General features: G+C 42.3%; 1 protein-coding gene across 8 annotated transcripts in view; it reads right to left on the bottom strand.

Moving 5' to 3' along the window:
* Positions 1-20,283, bottom strand: part of arnt2 (aryl-hydrocarbon receptor nuclear translocator 2) — a 157,649-nt gene that overhangs the window by 92,202 nt on the left and 45,164 nt on the right. For all 8 annotated transcript variants that reach the window (XM_017699567.2, XM_017699566.2, XM_017699568.2 and 5 more), the window contains 2 exons: positions 7,898-8,000; positions 1,133-1,198 (listed from right to left, as the gene is read on the bottom strand). In XM_017699567.2, the coding sequence (XP_017555056.1) occupies positions 1,133-1,198; positions 7,898-8,000 (169 nt within the window). The remainder of the gene's footprint in view (positions 1-1,132; positions 1,199-7,897; positions 8,001-20,283) is intronic.

Here is a 20,283-nt window from a genome sequence, read left to right as displayed (position 1 = left end):
AGCATGTCTGATCTGGACTGATTAAAACGTGGACCTGCGTACATACTTAATGCAAAACATTCATTCTTTTCAAATTATTAGGCATCACAAGCAGGCCTGCCACATTTATTATGTAATGGCCTGATTGCAACAGCAGACTGCAATTACTTTTCCACAGTTGTGGAGCTCATAAACATATACCTAGATCAGAGAGAGAGTTTGATGTGGTATGTAAACACTGCTCAAGATTCAGAATGTACCATTCACTCCTCAGTCCATACATGGACACTAAGCAGCCCATTTAGAATTCACTGTTTATGTAACGTCACTAAAACCATTACATAAATCTATATCTGCCTGTTCAGTCTGCAGCAGTTTTAGCCCTGCTCACTCACCCTGAAGTTATATGGAGTGTTAGTTCAGTCTGGACTGCTTTCTGAATGAAGGCAGAATGCAGGGCAGCCAATCAGAACAGAGATTATCTGCATACAATCAGTCGTATGCAAAAGTTTGGGTGCCCCTGGTCAAATGATATGTTTTGCACATTTTAATGCACAATTGATGTTTATTCGCTGACCTTAATATACTGGGAGGAAAAACACAAAATATGGCCTGTGCAAAAGTTATGGCACCCTTTCTATTTTGGTTTTTTAATATGTTAAACCCAGCAAATGAGAAAATGCAGAAAAACGGCATATGTAACTTCACTGCAGGGGATGTGCTAACATACTGTTTCTCAGAAAATCAACACACATGTCATTTTACCCAAACTTACAAGCATACAAGTGTATATCAGCCTTAAAGACACAATTCAAAGGGATGAAGAAAGCTGGGAAAAATGTATTATGGCTATTTTTAACACACAAATGGTTTAATTGAACCTCAGAGTAAAGATATTGGGCTTGGTATAGCAATACAGAAGGCCACACTATGCAACAGAGCCCTCTAACCAATCACAGAGGTTTTTCCTTCGTTTGTTGTGTGTATCCTGACCAATCACAGACTTGGAGGGGAGGTTTTTTGCTGTTTTGATTAAACAAGGCTTCATAAAAAGTTCATACATACAACTACAATAATCATCACACTTTAACACGCGACAACGGCGAACAGAAGCAAAGAAAGACAGAAAAACGGGAGGTATGCAGATTCTTACCTGTATCTCTTCCTCATGTTGGCCAGACGGTTGAGGGAGATGTGGTCCAGCGGAGCACTGCCACACCTGAAGACAACAAAAAACATAAACATCATTGATTTTAACCCAAACAAACATCCTACGTCCATCTCCTCTTCACTCGCTCGATCTACACCACAAACATCCCGAGCCTCGAGGGACTGACGTGATTGATTACAGCTTAAAATCAGTTTCAACCGTGATGGAGCATATCAGAAACTTGGCTTCTAAAACTTGACCCTAGTGTCTGCGCATTAGAGAGCTCAGCCCACTATCAAATGTGAAATTAATGACTTTAAGTGTCACAGTGAAGTCATCCAAATGGACTCCAGCAATTCTAGCAACCAGTGAAAAGTCATATCCACTCAGCAGATAGCAATGTTACTTAGTGTTACAGCGGACCTGCTCTTAACTGTTAAACGGCCCATGTCACGGAAATGTTTGTCATTTTTTGAATATAATATTGTGATGTAGCATATAAGCACTGATACACGTTCAAATTTTACCGTTTGCTCCTCAGTCCATACGGTTCATATATGAATTCTAAACAGCTTGTTTGGAATTCGTTGTTTATAGTTTCTGTTCCTCTATGGAATGTTCTGAAACCTCAAAACACATTTACCCTGATCTGAACATAGACAACAGACTACAAGTGATAAAACATGGAGAAGAAACAAAGATAAAGACTTAGTTTTATTAAGATTTACTATTTAATTTAATATTAGATTTAATTTTCTCACATTTAAATAGTCCAACTTGACTGGCAGTCACAACAGATGCCATCTACTGGTGATTACAAGTACTATTAATAATGGGCCAAAGCCTAGCTGACATTGGTTGCATTTCTAAATATATGTCTACTGATTTTATATTTTTACATAGGCTATATGGCCAAAAGTATGTGGACACCTGACCATGACACCTGTTAGAGTTTGTTGCCCTATTTCAAAATAAAAAATGTATATGGAATTGCCACGCTTTGCAGCAGGCAACAGAGCATTTGATATTGGATGAAGTGGCCCAGCTTGCAATCGACATTCCAATTTCATCCCAAAGGTGTTTAGTGGGGTTTAGGTCAGGGCTCTGTGCAGGTCGCTGGAGTTGTTCCACACCAAATTCATCAAACTATCTTTATGGAGTTTGCTTTGTGCACAGGGGCTCAGTCAAGCCTAAACAGGAACGGGTTGTCCCTAAACTGCTGCTGCAAAGAGGGAAGCAAATAACTGTCTAAAATGTCTTGGTGTTGTAGTAGTAACATCACCCTCCACTGGAGATAAGGGTCCTAAAAAACCAGACCCAGCCCATTATCCCTCCTCCACCAAACTTTACTGTTGGTGCTGCGGTAATGTTTTCCAGGCAGCCATCAAACCCAGATCTATCAGACTGCCAGACAGAGAATTGTGACTTGTCACTCCAGAGAATACATTTCCACTCCTCCAGAGTCCAGTGGTGGTGTGCTTCACACCAGCTCGGACACAAGGTTCTTGTGCTGATGTTGCTTCCAGAGACAGCTGTTACAACAGAGGACAGGTGATTTGTACTCACTGTGCACTTGTCACTACGGGTGGGATAAAATATAAACACAGTGATATACCCTATTTGATTTATAAGATTCAAATGAATAGGGTAAACCTACGATGAAGAAAAAAGAAACTCAAAGGGGAGAAAAATAGGGAGTAAAATATCAGGCATAGTGTGTTCCAGACATTTAAACCCCAGAACTGTTCTGCTTCAACAGTTCATGGCTATTTTACATTGGAATGATTCCACAGTCAGTGCACGTGTGTTAAAGAGGCAGGAAGCTAAGCTATGTGTTTTGTTGTATATTATTTCATGGTGGTTGTCAAGTTCAGTGAAACTGACATTAATAAATACCTAATTTCTGCTATTTTCTGATTTAGGAGTATGTTATTTTCTTCAGTTACACAGGTATTGTAATGTATCACAGAGGACTGTCTTGCAATATACTGAGTATCACAGAATCGCAGTATCGAGATGTCATCATTATCATGGGAAGCGTACCCTGGGATTCCCCGCTCCCACTTAGCACGTGGTGTCCCTGCTGATATTTACACACCTGTTAGGAATGGGTGTGGCTAAAACTCAATTTGGAGATGTGTCCACATACTTCTGGCCACAAAAAACTAAAGAAATAAACTCTGGACACCAACTGACCAACTAAATTCTGTCAAAATTAGATTTTCAGTTAACTGCTCCATCAAGGTACAGAGCAGAGCGCTTGTAACCGAGAAGAGGTAGACATACGAGGTTAATTGAAGCCGCAGGGGTGTAATTTTCCCCCTCACCAGAATCACTTCCATCGCATCTGGCGAGGTGAAGTTACTTTTTCCCCCAAGAGCGAAGCCGAAGAGGTTGCTCAGCGTTCACTAATGTGAGGCATGCGCGTTTTTTGGTACACAACATGAGGACAAATGGAAAAAAAACCCCTCCATCCGTCTTTTTCCCTGAAGCCTACTCATGATGTCCAAAAGCATTAAGGTAAAGGATTACATAATCGATTCTGTTTCTTTAATAACTCTCTAGTCTAGTGAGCGATGAGGATGTTTTGAAAGATTCGACTTGCCTCGGGTGTGTGTTTCTTGTCAGAGCACATAGTCACACACACACACATGCTGTCAACCCTCGACACACTGTTTCAATTTTGCTAAAGCAGCCACAAATAGAAAACTTCAAAGGCATGCACATTTCTGGCTGACACTGCCGGCTGTGATTAGTTCATGCTGAAGAAAATCTAAAGAAAAGCGCACAGAGCCTAAACATACACACAATGTCAAATTTCAATCACAGGACATCACGGTGCGGAGTGTCTGTTGTTTATAAACGACACGTCGCACTCTAAACAAATTCAGGAGACACATGTCTTACGTCGTTAAAAATAGAGAGCCAGCAATTTCTCAAAGGATTCGCACGATCAAAAAATACCTATTCACTAATTTGTGGGTAGCAGAGGAATTTCACTCCAGATTTTTACCATCTGAACAGAAGAAGCAACAAAAACAACTTATTTTGGGCTGGAGGACAAAGAGAGACGGATAGCCTCATGGCTGAGACATGCAGATAAACTCATGGTCTACTTTCAGGCAGACGTGAAGGTTTATATAGAGTTTAAGGGTAGAAAATATGGTCACATTTTATTGGTTTAGTCCACTTTAGATGCTTTGTAGACACATAATTTACTTTCAAGCTACGTTCAACTAAACTGTGCCCTTAGATTTATACGGTTCTGTTTTGAGATATGGAGCTTCAAAGATTTTGCATTCCAAATAGAAAAACTCATGTCATACATGAAAATGACAGACACCCTACATTTACTTTAAATGTACAAAATCAAAGTCCTATCAAATTTGTAAAATTGAGGCTTTTGGAACAGGTTAAATGCAGAGAGAACCTTCTAATCCAAAGAACTCATTTTCTGCTTGGAGTTATAAGGTTTTATCTGCCAAGACATGAAAAGAAGCAACGATTTTCAATGAACATACACAGTTTATGCTCATAATTTATTTTAAAACATAAAATTAGTGTAATATAGTGTCCACATGTTTGAGAAACTTAAATTTACTACATTTTTATCGCATTTGTTCTTACTGTTTATTCATTTTTAGGACAAATCTTTTTTTTATTATTATTCAAAGAGAGCTGCACATTAAGTATAAAGGTCAGTGTTACATGTTTTGTCCAGTGCAGAGGTCAGTGTTCGGTATGAACCATTAGTTTAAGCTTCCTTTAGGTTAGACAGTGACCAAGTTAGAGTTTGACTTTTTGTTTTCTAGATAAACACCAAAAAAGCACACAAATAAAAAAAAAAACACCTTGGGGAGAAGGGGCCGAGCGTTGAATGTGGGACGGAGAAGCTGGTCTGGCTGAATCAGTGGGCTAAGTAGCTGATGATGTTCACCTGTGCCTTGTTTGTGCCAGCCTACTTATAGCCATCTCTTCCTTCAGTAGATGGCAGAACCCCAAGAAAGAAGGAGACCAGTGAAGATGTGAGAGCAGAGCAGAGCCGACAGAGCGGAGCTAAACGAACAAAAGAGGAAAGAAAGGACTGAAGAGTCCCAGCGAGCCTTGCCTTATTTTGTGGGCTGAAAAGCCGAGTGGTTTTTGTGTTGAAATAAAAGGAAGCTCTCCGTCTTCACCCCTGCCCCCGGTGTCTTTCCTCCACCCACCATTAAAATCTTTACAGCGGTGCCGAAACCTGGAAAGGATTGGACGAATGTTGCCATGGAGTCCTCACCGCTCGGAGAGATAATTAAAGCACTCTCCCTCCTGCAGCAGACCCAACACCAAGCTCTCCTGGACATCCAGTGGGAAAACCAGGCCCGCTTCGAGGCCCTGGCTCAGGGCCAGGAGGCGGACAGGAAGCTTCTCCAGAGATTGTCAGCAACCAGTACTCCAGCTCCAGCTACCATCTCCATCTCGAAGATGACTCCGCAAGATGACCCGGAAGCGTTTGTGGAGCTCTTCGAGAGAGCAACAGGAGACTGGGGGTGGCTGGAAAAGGACTGGGCCATCTGACTGCTGCCCCTGCTCATGGGGGAAGCCCATCTGGCCATCCAACAACTCCCCGCTGAATCTCAGCAGGAGTACGATGAGCTGAAAAAGGCCGTCCTCCAGAGGGTTGGAATAACGATTCTACACGCTGCCTGAAATTTTGACCGGCCCTTTGTGCTGGCGCAACAACTCTGAGATTCCTGCAGGAAGTGGCTCTTGTCAGAAGAACGAGATTCCGAGGAGGTGCTCGACCTGGTGGTGCTGGAGCAGTTCATCAACCCAAGGAGACGGCAGCTTGGGTCCAGTGCCACCAACCGTAATCGCTGGACGAGGCCACAAAGCTGGCAGAGGCGCACATGGTGGCGTACCCAGTAAATGTCTCTCTCTCCTTCCCTCTCTCTCCCTACTCCCGCTCCCAGAAAGAAGGGAGCTCTAGCCCCCAAAGCCTTTCCCCGCTCTCGCCTCCACGCACTCCACCCCTCCTTTCTACTTCCCGTTACACCCCTGCAGCTACTCATGGTCTCCCTTCTCTCTCTGCACAGGGGGCAACAGCTGATCCCAGAACACTGTTTGGAGCCCAGACACTTCCAGGACCAGTGCCACCACATGGAGGTCTGGCCCAAGTCGCCACCAACCTCCACTGATTGAGCTCGAGAGTACCGCATACCAATGAGTGTTCAAGGGGGTACTAGCCTTGGTGGATTCTGGTAATCAAACCACGATTCACCAAGGCTTGATTCAATGTGTGGCCTTGGAAAGGGCATATCGGGTGAAGGTGCAGTGTCTCCATGAGGATGTACACAATTATCCCGTCTTGCCAATTACAATTGAGTTTCGGGGAACAAGGCATAGCTTGAAGGTGGCGGTTAGTCCTCGCCTTACCCATCCTCTGATTTTGGGTACAAATTGGGTGCATTTTGGGGGGTTAGTGAAAGCTTTCGTAGACAATGGGTCCCGCAGTACTATAAAGAGCATGTGCTGCGTTCGAGGCAGGCTTCCGCATCCATCAGTGACGGTTCCTGAGTGAAGGGGGGCGGGAGATGGTGCCTCTTGGGTGGGGGTGAGGGGGTGTAAACTTGACAGCGTGACCACGTCTCCCATGGTTAACCTCCTGGCTCCCCTCTTGGATTTCCCTCTGGAGCAGTCATGTGACTATTTGCTGAGGCACGTCATTGACAAAGTGAAAGTCAGTGATGATCAGTTGCTCGAGCCAGCATGGCCCCTGTCCTGTGGGGCGTCGGCCAGATGGCTGCCCGACCTGGATCGGGCAGTGGGGGTATGTGGGGAAGGGAGCGTGGCCGGGCATCGAATGCAGGACGGAGAGGCTGGTCTGGCTGAACCAGCGGGCTAAGTAACTGATGATCACCTGTGCCTTGTTTCTGCCAGCCTACATATAACCATCTCTTCCTTCAGTAGATGTCAGAGTGCACAGAGAGGAGACCAGTGAAGGTGTGAGAGCAGAGCAGAGCTGAGCTGACTGAGTGGAGCTAAACGAGCAAAAGAGGAAAGAAAGGACTGAAGAGTCCCAGTGAGCCTTGCCTTATTTTGTGGGCTGAAAAGCCGAGTGGTTTTGTGTTACTAGGAAGCTCTCCGTCTTCACCCCTGCGCCCAGCGTTTTCCCTCCACCCACCGTTAAAATCGTTACACACCTCACCTAATGTTAAGAGGTTGTCACAGAACAAAATATATGAACAACTCAGTTTTGACAAATGTGTCAGATAGAACCTTATAAATGACCGTAATTTTCTTTAACACTAAACCTGCTCTAATCCTAACCCTAAACTTAACCTCAGCCCTCACCCTGGTCCAAATCATATCTATCCATTTAAACAGATAGTCTGTTGAGAATTTGAACATCTGTAGATAATCTATAGGGGACTATAGTGGACAATCCAAATGAAGTGAGACCGAAAATACTAAACCAGCTATAACTTCCCCTAAAATAAGCTTCAGAATACTTACAAAGCAGAATTCACTTCATACAAGCTTCACTGTTCACAGTAGGTTGCATAGCTACCTTAATGTCCAAATTTTGGCCAAAAAGGAAGCATACTCAAGCTCACCAATAGTAAAGCTGTGACTTTTTTCCCTGAAATGCTGACCTGATGAGATGATTCAGGTGTGTAGACAAAACATGTAACTACACTTCCAGTGACCTTTACTTATAGGCAGAGAGCTAAACCTGCAACCTTCTGAGCCAGCTATGAAAAATCCCAGTCTGGAAGTATTGTACTGTACCTCATTCTGCAGATGAAGGAGCGTCTGGAGCCCATACACATCCTCATAGAGGACTGCTGCCCCTCCTTCTTCACCGTCCCTGTCTTTAGGTCCAAGATCCGGCCTGTAGACACACACATATAGAAACAATAGTTAGGAAACAGCATGATGGACTGCGGTCACCAAATGATGGTACGGTCAGTATTTCTACAGCACTGGACAATGGACCAACATGAATCATAAAATAATACAGATTTAGATCAAATAATAAAGAGCCTGTAAACAGCGACAACCAGCAAACAGTAACTGTATAAACTGCAGACTGATAACCAGCTGATTGTATCTCAGACAGTTTTACCAATGTATTGTTTTCAATCCTGTTCCATCTACATAAGTAATATTCTGTCAGTGCTAACTGAGGGTGGACAGGATGACTAGGGGAATTTTTTCAGTAATGGAAACCAGACATCAGAAGTGTTTAACACCTGTAAAAGCTCCCTCAGAGAGGTTTGTTACATGAAACAGCTAACAATACGCTCCCTGATGTCTGGGACATTTTTAAAACAGTTCTGGCTTAAAGTGTAACATTTTTATGGTGGAGTGGTTCTTAAAGGCATTGTACAAAAATCGTCCTAAAGGAAAACATTTTCTTACATTATTTATTAAAACCATTTTTTCAGCATTGCATTCAAACACTCAGAGGTCGTGTAGGTTCACTGGTGGTTTTGGATTATAAATAAAAAGTCTATATTTGAGCTGTAGTCATGGGGACCCCTGGTTCCTATCACCACCACTTTGTAAAGACATCTGAGTCTGTAAGTTTCCCTACAATGAACCACCACATTAAATCATTCTGATTTACATCGTAAAACCACTGAACTGCAGAAAAATCAGTGGAATTCCTCTTAAGTCTAGTCCTGGAATACAAAAGGTATCTGGGCACCTGATCCATTATGTATCACCATATTTGTATATCTGAGGTGTGATATGCTATAACAGCAGGGGAAAAAAATAATATGAATACAATGATTTGTATGGTAGTGGTTGGTATAGGGGTAACACTGTAGAGTGGGGTTCAATCCCCACCTGGGCATGCAACTTAGACTATACCAATAAGAGTCCCTGGGCAAGACTCCTAACACTACCTTCGCCTACCTGTGTAAAATGATCAAACTGTAATTCGCTCTGGATAAGAACGTCTGCCAAATGTAAATGTACTGAATGATTTACATGCCGCACTGCACCAAATCCAGGTAATTAGGACTTATTTGCACAGTTTATAATGACACGTAGTTCTTCAACACTCTTTAAATACTACAAGTACCCACAATGCACTCAGGAAGGTGTATTGTGATGTAAATTATCATGAAACAATAAATATTGTCATATTGCACCTTCCTACACACCAAAATGATGGTTCTTCAGGGGTTCTTTAATAAAAATGGCTCTATATAGAACCATGATTGGTGTATAAAACCATACACGTGGTTGGTGTAGTGTAGTGGGTAACACCTCTACGCTGTAGACTGGGGTTCAATCCCCCCCTGGGTAAACACCCTATATACCAATAAGAGTCCTTGGGCAAGACTCCTAACACCGCCTTCGCCTACCTCTGTAAAAATGATTGAAATTGTAAGTCGCTCTAGATAAGAGCGTCAGCCAAATGCTGTAAATGTAAACCATGAACACTTCGTATGTGTTGTATGTGGTTCTATACAGAACCTTTTTGAAAAGAGTTCTTCAGCTCTTGTTTACAATGTCAAGCCTGTAACAACAGAAGATCTACATAGAAAGTGCTACATAGAACCCTTTTCAAAAAGGTCTTATACAGAACCACGTAAAAGATACTCTCCATCAATCTGAAGAACACTTTAACAATGCAAAGAACCCCTGAATCATGCAAAGGGTTCTTTGAGCGTTCATAGTTCTATATATACATATAGAACCATTTTCTTTACTAAAGAACCCTTGAAGAACCATCTTTATCAGTGTGTAGTATTGCCCTCAGAAAAACAAGATATTGAGATAGATATTGGGTATCACGACACTGTATCATTACTTGTTTTGCCATATCGACACCACTATGATGCCAAAACCTCTTGGTCTTAGGCTTCTGAAGCCTGTGGGTCTTCACTAGGTTCTTGTACAGTCCAATACTTCCCATTAAATCTGCTTCCCGGACAAGAACGAGCTGAGATCCAAAGCAGCCCAACACGTTCCTTGGCCAGTACAGCAGTCATGGGGTGATTCATGTCCTTTTGTTTCTCAGTGATACAGACACAGGACAGCAGTAAGCTATGATCTAAGCTCAAAGTCATGTCCATAAACAAATTATCTAAAAAGGTCTTAATAAGAGTTTGTGGTAAAAAGAGAGGACTCTAAAAATGATCTGCTGACATCTGACAGAGCCCCCAGCAGGGTGCCTTAGACTCCCTTACAGTCTTTGCATACTAAAGCGCTGACGCCGATGTCTCTGGAAGCACTTGAGCCATTTTCCTTCTCCACAAAAATAACGACATTGTGATGACCCCTCACAGAGCTGAGGATTGGCAGAGGAAGATGAATCAGCAGTCGACCAGTTTGTTCATTAAAGTGTTCTACAAAGGAGCAATCGTCACCACTGCTGAGTAAGAATACAACACAGCACCAGTGAAAGAGGGTATGTGGGGTAATACTCTCTTAAAATCAGAGCCAAAAGCATTCTTTGGAGCGATGCCATAGAATCATGTCTGGTTCCCTGAAGAACAAATGCCAATCCAGGCATCCAATTTTGTCTACAACTTGCAGAGAAGACTGTGAACACTGCTTAAAAAGCAGTTTAGATGTATAACAATGGAAAATGCATCTCTGCCATCCTGGCTGTATTTGAACATTGCACATTGTTTTTCACTCGCGAGTCATGACCGGTTAAAAAAACAAAAGTACTCTAGTGACAATCTGCTTTACCAGCAACAGAGCTCTGCAGAGCTTCTGGTTTAAAACCAATGCTCAACAGCACATTTACAACCAAGAGAAAGGAGCAGGCTATTGCATATACTAAATAACTAAATAAATGAATAAACAAATATATATGTCGATATACATGAATATATATGCACATACACCGATCAGGCATAACATTATGACCACCCTCTTGTTTCTATGCTCAATGTCCATTTTATCAGCTCCTCTTACAACATACACTCACCTGGCCACTTTATTAGGTATTATGTTCAGTTGCTTATTAACACAAATAGCTAATCAGCCAATCACACGGCCGCAACTCAGTGCATTTAGGCCTGTAGAGGTGGTCAAGACAACTTGCTGAAGTGCAGACCGAGCATCAGAACGGGGAAGAAAGGGGATTTAAGGGGCTTTGAACGTGGTGTGGTTGTTGGTGCCAGACGGGCTGGTCTGAGTATTTCAGAAACTGCTGATCTACTGGGATTTTCACGCACAACCATCTCTAGGGTTTACAGAGAACGGTCCGAAAAAGAGGAAACATCCAGTGAGCGGTCAGTTGTGTGGACGAAAATGCCTTGTTGATGTGCGAGGTCAGAGGAGAATAGAAACACAACTCAAATAACCAACTAAAATCTCTGAGGAACGTTTCCAACACCTTGTTGAAAGTGCCACGAAGAATTAAGGCAGTTCTGAAGGCAAAAGGGGGTTCAACTTTTTACTAGCAAGACTGTAGTCCATCTGTTTCTCTGATACATTGTTAGCCCCCTTTTACCCTCTTCTTCAGTGGTCAGGACCCCCATGGACCCTCACAGAGCAGGGTGGTGAATCATTCTCAGCACTGCAGCAACACTGATGTGATTAATAGAGTGGACAGTGAGTGGACAAACTCCAGCAGCGCTGCTGTGTCTGATCCACTCGTACCAGCACAACACACATTAACAAACCACCACCGCCATATCAGTGTTACTGCAGTGCTGAGAATGATCCACCACCCAAGTAAGTCTGGCTCTGTGGGGGTCCTGACCACTGAAGAACAGGCTAACAGAGTATCAGAGAAACAGATGGACTACAGTCTGTAACTGTAGAACTACAGAGTGCAGCTATACAGTAAGTGGAGCTGATAAAGTGGACAGGGAGCGTAGAAACAAGGAGGTGGTCAGAATCTTATGCCCATCAGTGTATATCTTAAATATATCATGTGGCTGTGTGTTTCTTCTAAGAAAGGAATCAGAATTAGTCGCCAACACAAAGTTTGAAGAACCACACGAGAAAATGTTACCAATTATAGACCCATATGTCTAAGCTGAGAACCATTTATGAAGCTTTATTTTTAAGAGTGTACTAAACTTTTCCTCCCACCTCTCATTTACAAAAGAGGCACTGGAAGATTCTCCATGCAACCAAAACGTGATCTTGAAAGTCGCCGCTACAAAGAACAATCTTTACTAGTTTAAAAGTTGTCTGTGCGAGTGTCACAATAAACAAACTTCAGGCTTTGAAAGAAGAATTTTTGAAGAATTTTTATACAGAGAGATTCTGGTACATCTCTAATTCTTGGCTTAGCTGCAACTGCAACAGGGATAAGATGAGGACAATGAGATAGAAGTTTGCCAGTGCAAGCTGGTAGCTTAATGCAATTCATACCGAGAACAGAGGAATCAAAGACAACAGAACAACAAAAAAAAAAGACTAGACTAAGAACTAAAAACGACACCAACAACACTCGCAGAACTAACAGGCAGAAAAGAACAAAGCGGACGGACATCTGAAAGACAAGAAAGAACGAAGGCTAGAGAGCAAACAGTGCCAAGCATGGAACAAGACAAGAATAATGGAGCACACAGACATTGGGCATCATGAACAAGGAACACCTGAGAACAATTACCGGGCAAAGTTACAAACAAGACACAGGTAAACAGAATAACGAGGGAAAAAGGAGACGAGGCCGGGGCGAAGAAGAACAGGGAGGAAACTGACTGAGGGGTTTGTGGTGGGTCCTGATAATTCAGCCTTTTTCTTTAGAACATCTAATACAGTTGTATGCAAAAGTTTTGGCGCCCCGATCCAATGATGTTTTGCAGATTTCGAAATTAAAATCGGTTAGTATGCAATTCTAGAACACAGTCCTGTGCATTTTAACACACATTTACTGTTCATTTGCTGAATATAACATATTTAACCATCGTTAATTTACAGAAATAAAATGCAAATTCACACAAATGGTTATCTTTATTTCACAGATGCTTGCAAATATTGTAATAGTTGTTGTTCTTATGATTATCCGAAGAACTTGCTGAAGTAGTGAAAAGGCTGAGTTAGAGTAAAAGGTAGAACTTCTTAGAAATTGAATGCCTGTAATTTTACAGATTTTTTGCATCACTGAGAAAACGTACGTTTACTGTTAATTAATGTGTGTTTCGGCCAAATATTAGAAAGGAGGACCAGGCAACACGACTGTATTTCTCATTTTTAGGATAAGAGCCACAGTGTATGCTTCCATCACATCATGTCACATATTGGAAAAAAAATAAGACATGAAACATGACCTGTGCAAAAGTTACACATTTCGTATTTCATATTTTATTCTTCCCAATATGTTAAACATAGGGAATGAACAGAAATTGTGCACTAAAATTTGCCATATTTAAGTTTCCTGTAGGAACTGTGCTATTTGTACTTAACAAACCATGTAATCTGATCATAAGATTGTATCTATGAAATAAAGCCTCACTAGGAACTCCTTTCTTAAATCAGTGAGGTTTTACTTCATACATATTGTTTATCATGATGCAAAATGCTGTCTAGTACCTCCTGCCATATGTAACATTTATGACAGGTAAACAAAGAGGACATGACAGCAATCAGTCCCAATTCATCTCTGGCAAAGCAAGGATTCAAGAGGAAAACATCCTTTCAGTCCAACTTCATTTTCCGCCAAAGGCAGCAAAACTATTAAGATTAAAGAGGAATTTTCCAAAATGTCCTGCACAAAAAACCCACAAAACGAAGCTGTAAAGTCCAATAACTTTGACCTCTTCACTCCTGAAATGCTGAACTGTACTTGACTTTAACAGCTTATCACAATCAGGAGGGAACTTGCTGTGGTTTTGAGCTGATCTCAAACAAATATGACACACAAATATGAGCTTATCACGGAATAGCCTTAACGGAGAACGCTCTGGAGAGACCTCCCGTCCACAGAAATGCAAGGGTGTGTTATCTTAGGAGATGGGACCCCGCGTGCAGAGGCTCAAAATTCCAGTAATTTCATAGAAAGAAGGGCAGCAAGGCAGGGGTCAAATGGTTCGCCATAAACGAAAGCAGGCAGCTCAGATTTGACACAGTCGTAGGTTCGTTTCTCTAAATGAATGAGACGACAGGAAGCATAAACAAACTGCTATTGTGCAATACCTCCCATTCATCTCACTGGAGTGACCTCACAAGAAACCACAAGAGCTAGACGGCCTTTCTGCTGCACAAACTGTAAACGGCAGCAAAGGGGGAAAAAAAAAAAGAATGGAAAAAAAAACTCTATGAGGGAAGTTACGGTAAATCTCGTCGCTCTTTCCTTTTGTTTGGAGTGGGATGAGTAAGCAGCGGCCGTGTTTATAGTATTCTAATGCGGTGGCTTGTTGTTTTAGGGTCCGGCCTGCGTCAAAATGGCCGGAGCGCACTGCTCTCAGGGAAGCGGCGCTGCAGGTGGGGTTTGCTTTGGAGCAAGTTCCCCCTGCTCTCCCGCTAAGAGAGATCCTGGCAACAGAGGAAGGAAAAAAGAGAAGAGAGAGAGAGAACAAAAACCACAAGAACAAGGCGGGGCACTGGCTGAACCAGGGGCGACCTCCTGATGGACGTTAATCACCGCGACCCCTGACCGCTTCAGCTCCTCTACATATCAGATCTGTAATCATTTGAATGGCCTGGAAGATCAAGGCAACATCATTTTCAGGCCAAAGATGCAAACCTCAGGATTAAAGAGGACCATAAACAAAACTTTGAGTGCTCACACATGCCTGTTAACTCCTTTAGCTCTGGGCTTAGTTGTTATCTTAAAAACTTCTAATTCAGTAACTACTAAAAATTATTACTACTACTACTAAACAAATGAACATATTTCTAAAGTCTGGAATCACTATTTTCTACAGTTCAACACCAAATTTTCTTGCAGGTGTGTGTATAAAATGATTTTATTATGATGCTACTAAAAATCTGTCAATGTACTGTCAGATTTCTCGATCATTAACCATTAAAAAAACGAAATGCATGTAAATAAAACAAATATATTGTATTTGAACTGTTCTTAATTTAGAGGAATGAAAACATACGCATGTATTTTAATGGTTGTTATTGTTATGATGGTAAACTAGTCTATGTCAGAGCTGAATTACAGTAAAAGGCAGAATTTCTGTAATTTTGACTGTAATTTTACAGACTTCTACCATCACTGAGAAAACACACTTTTACTGTTAATTAACGGCTTTTGCTGCCAGATTTTTACTGAATATCTTTTTTTACAGTCTACACCTTATCTGTATGAAGTATGCTTCTCTGAATATATCATGGACTAGCTGCAGGTTTGATTAGGAAGAGAGCATAATCTGAATTCTATTGAATTCTATTCTATTCTACTCTAATCATTCCTGTGTAACTGCAGTCGTTCTCTTTCCTTTAGCTTTTCTGTGCATGTAAACAGTCTGCAAAGCTTAGAAGTTGACAACAATAGGAGACAGTCTCTCCAGCAGAAACCTCAGATGTCTTGTTGGAATTCCAGCTCTTTTCTTTGTTACAAGATGATACAATCTCGTAACACTGGCGACCTGTCCAGGGTGTGTCCTGCCTTCCGCCCGAAGACTGCTGGGATAGGCTCCAGCCCCCCCCCGCGACCCTGACGGAGAAGCGGCTTAGAAAATGGATGGATGGATGGATGGACAATCTCGTAACACAGTCCTTACTGCCCACCAAACTCGGAATGCCCTCTCACAGTGCACAGCGGCTACTGAAGGAGGAGCAGTTCATTCAGAACCGACAGCAGTGTAAAAATAGCCACAGTGGTGTTTACAGCTGCTGAGGAGAGACGGGTCTGTCTGCAGACTTCAAGACAGGGGCGGTCAATGGCGATTGACCAATCAGAACAGACTGGGTGCGCTGATCAAGCAGAACACACAAGGCTCAGCAGGACACAGGAGCTCTAACAGCTTATTTCAAACCAAGGGTGAATAGAGATGTACAGTATGAGGATGTACAGTGTTTTTGGAACATTGTACCATGTAGTACTATTCTGGTAGACCCCAAATATTAAATTATGTACATTGAAAAAGAGCATAATAGGTCCTCTTTAATACAGATCATTGGATTTGTAGGGCGGCACGGTGGTGCGGTGGGTAGCGCTGTCGCCTCACAGCAAGGAGGGCCTGGGTTCGATTCCCCGGCCGGGTCCTCTCTGTGTGGAGTTTGCATGTTCTCCCCGTGTCTGCGTGGGTTTCTTCTAGGTTCTCCGGTTTCCTCCCACAGTCCATGGACATGCTACATTGCCTGGGTGTGAGTGACTGTCTGTGTCTGTCTGCCCTGCGATAGACTGGCGACCTGTCCAGGGTGTATCCTGCCTTCTGCCCGATGACCGCTGGGATAGGCTCCAGCAGCCCCCCACGACCCTGATGGGGAAGCAGCTTGGAAAATGGATGGATTTGTAAATTTTCATTGTTTTTGCTTTTAAACGTGATACTACTTGGTCTGATCCTGAACATATCAGACGTCAAAAACAAAAATTGCATCATGAAAACTTTCATGACTTTAAACAGACAATTATAGTATATTATTCAGCATTTAATCCTATGGAACCCAGCGTCAGATGAGTTACGGCATGTGCACATCCACCTGTGTAGAATCTAAGGGTGTGCTTGTTATGCTGTTACCAATCCAAAAAACCTGTCATGATGCAAAGAACACTTTAATCATGCGAAGGGTTCTTTAAATGTTCATGGTTTCTTTTCTTTTTTAAGATCGTAACCAGCAAGAGAGCTTGCTTAGCTATATCTACCGAAATATCACAAAGAAAATTCCCGATTGGCCAATTCTCCACTAGACGTTTCAAGAATTTAGCCCTTTAATTTATATTAAATACAAGATTCTACGGAATTAAAATGAACAAAAATTATACATGCTATTTTTCAGTTCCCAGAAATGATTTAACCTTCTCTGAAGGCCTGGAATACCTTGAGGGTTCCCCACAGGGGAAATTTCCTTTCAAAGATGCTCAGCTTATCTCACTGCCAGCTGGTGCTGCCTGAAAATATTAAACAGCAAATTAGTATTAGTATCAGTTTTAGTGTAAGTACTAAATGAAATTATTATCCTATTTTTGAATGTAAGGGATTTTGAATATAGGCTCACATACAGGCCCCCGCAGAGTTTACGACGTTTAACTTTCTTCTAGCAGAGGCTTTGCAACCCCTGACCGGTTCTGCTTCGCCAGTTGCTGGCTCTCTGATTGTTTGATCGGCCTGACGTGGCCAGGCCTGTCAGACCGGCACAGTGGTGGTATGGGGACAGCACGTCCAAGTAAAAACCCAGAGGCCTCGGAGAACAAAGAGGAGCCCCTGCTACTTGAGGCAGCAGCCAGACCATCTACTCTACTCATTAGTCTCTCTGATAACAGAAACCGTAGTGTCCTCTCCACCAGCTGTGAACCCTTCCCCAGCATGTAAGGGACATGTCTATGTACAAATGTACAGCCCGGTCTCGACTGGCACACAGGCATCCATTGTCTTCCTCCGGCTTAGTCCTGCGGTTCTGTGTGCAAGCGGATCATTATTATTCAAGAAAAGGACAGAAAAAGCCAGCAAATATCCCAGAGCCCAAACAACGGCCAAGCTAAATATTTAGGCGGTAGTCACTTTCTACATGAGTGGAGCGGACGAAAGGACGTGGGAATAATAGTGTCCTTCAAGGGAAGAAAGCTAAACAAAAAACAAAAAGGAAATTAACAAAATACAACAGATTTATCTTCATTAGCAAGGCAGTGTTTTGGAAGAAGCAAAACAAGCCTGACTCCTCATTAGAAAGAATAAAGTCATGTTTAAAGAGAAGTTTGGGAAATCAACATTGTTTCCTCGTGTACACTCCTTCCATAGAAATGTTAAAGGGCCACTTCTGCCAAAATGAAAAATGGAAGCATTGCTAAGTCTATTCTTATCACGCCTCCTCACATCCTACAGTGATCAAACAATAGTCTTGAGAGTGATACTTTACGGTTTAAACACTAAATTAAACCCCTTTCTAATGATGTATCTTGAAGGCTGGAGGCTTTTGAAAAACTACAAGCGCTTTGGGGTGGATTTTTGGAGGCGTTGTTTCTTCTTCTAATGAATACAGAAGATAGCTAATGCTGCTGCGAGGAAGCTGAATATCAGGGCTGTATTTATTAGTCTCTACCTCATTACCACAGTGGGATAGATTCCCAGTTTTGGATGATGTATTTGCCTTATGCATGCAGGGTACTGTAGTGAGAGATCGCCGATGGATGAAAACACATAAAGGATACGGAATTCGCTCAAACTGATGATGGTAAGGGTAACATTACAGCGCACTGCTTAACATGACAAATAATAAATATTAAATGCTAGTTTTGGGCCAGAAGTGCATCTCAGAACTTGCATAAAAGATTACGGTAGGCATAAATATACACATGCATTTTTCATCAAATCTGTATAATTAAGTGGTTTAGATGTAGACAAAGTCACTCAGAGAAGTTGCAAAATGCTTAATTCTACAGAAACGATGTCAGAATTGTTCACAGCAGCAGTGATAGGAACCAGACGTCTGAAGAGTTTAAGGTCTCCAAAAGCTCCCTCACACTTAAAAGCTCCCTCACTCAGGTTATTACATTGAATTACCGACGGCCGAGACATTGTTTTACAGTAGTTTTGACATAGGCTTTGACCTAAAACATCTTTTCATCAATTTATTCTAATCTGTTCATGGTGGAGAGATATCTTAAAGGTGTTCTAAGACAAATAGGCCCCAAAGAAAACTTTTTTTTTTCAGTTTTACTACTATTTTACCATCATAAAAGCCTCAGAAGCCTCAGAAGATGTTGGTATTGGATATTATATAACATGATTATGTTTGGGTTGTAGATATCAGGACCCCTGGTTCCTATCACCACCACTGTAAAGAAATTAGAGTCAGCAAGTTTCTGTACAAATGAACCAACTCGCATCCAACCGCTCTGAATGACACCGGTGAAAAATTGGTGGAACTCCGTTAAGGCTAACTGTCCAGCATTATTAAATTAATATGTACGATACACAAATATGAGTGAGGGATTACATAGAACACACTGAATCTCTCTCTCTCTCTCTCGCTCTCTCTCTCTCTCTCTCTCTCTCTCTGTCTCTCTCTCTCTCTCTCTCTCTGTCTCTCTCTCTCTCTCTGTCTCTCTCTCTCTCTCTGTCTGTCTCTCTCTCTCTGTCTCTCTCTCTCTCTCTGTCTCTCTCTCTCTCTCTCTCGCTCTCTCTCTCTCTCTCTCTCTCTGTCTGTCTCTCTCTCTCTGTCTCTCTCTCTGTCTCTCTCTCTCTCTCTCTCTGTCTCTCTCTCTCTCTCTCTCTCTGTCTGTCTCTCTCTCTCTCTCTCTCTCTCTGTCTCTCTCTCTCTCTGTCTCTCTCTCTCTCTCTCTCTGTCTGTCTCTCTCTCTCTGTCTCTCTCTCTCTCTCTCTGTGTCTCTCTCTCTCTCTCTGTCTCTCTCTCTCTCTCTGTCTCTCTCTCTCTCTCTCTCTGTCTCTCTCTCTCTCTCTCTCTGTCTCTCTCTCTCTCGTACTTTAACTTAGGTCTATTTTTATTTTTGCCTAATAAATGTAAGTTAATGGGCATATATGTGTTGCTACTGAAACTTTCCATTTTCCTTTCAGGATCAATAAAGTTCTATCTATCTGTCTATCTATCTATGTACCTGTCTGTCTGTCTGTCTGTCTGTCTCTCTATCTATTCATCCATACATCCACCCAACACTTTAGCTTTTGGACGTGGTTGTAGGTTAATGGACTCCACTCCACTGGAGCTGCGGCCCCAGAAAACAGTACAGTAACCAGCCTGAAGCCTGGAGGTGTCTGAGGTATGAACCTGACGTGAAGAACGTTGTAAGATTGAGTGGTGCGCTCTGATGGATGACAACCGAGACTCCAGTGATCACTCCAGCATCATTTCTCACTCTGGAGAGAAGTTAACGTTAGCTAGCAGGCGGGCCAAAATCACTCTTAATCAATTATGCATGCGAAGCCAATACATAACATTCACCCACCAAAGGCACATTAGCAAAGAAGAAGAAGAAAAAAAACATCCTTTGGCTGCTTCGTTTAATCATCGAAAAATATGAGGTTATCAAAACCTCATCAGGAACACTTCAATATTTTATCTGGACCTACTACAGGAACAGCAGGCCTTAAAAATGGAACAAGAGAGGTCATTTCTTT

This window comes from Pygocentrus nattereri, chromosome 15, assembly GCF_015220715.1.
Source record: "Pygocentrus nattereri isolate fPygNat1 chromosome 15, fPygNat1.pri, whole genome shotgun sequence".
NCBI classification, from domain to species: Eukaryota; Metazoa; Chordata; class Actinopteri; order Characiformes; family Serrasalmidae; genus Pygocentrus; species Pygocentrus nattereri.
This window is presented reverse-complemented; position numbering and strand designations above follow the sequence as displayed.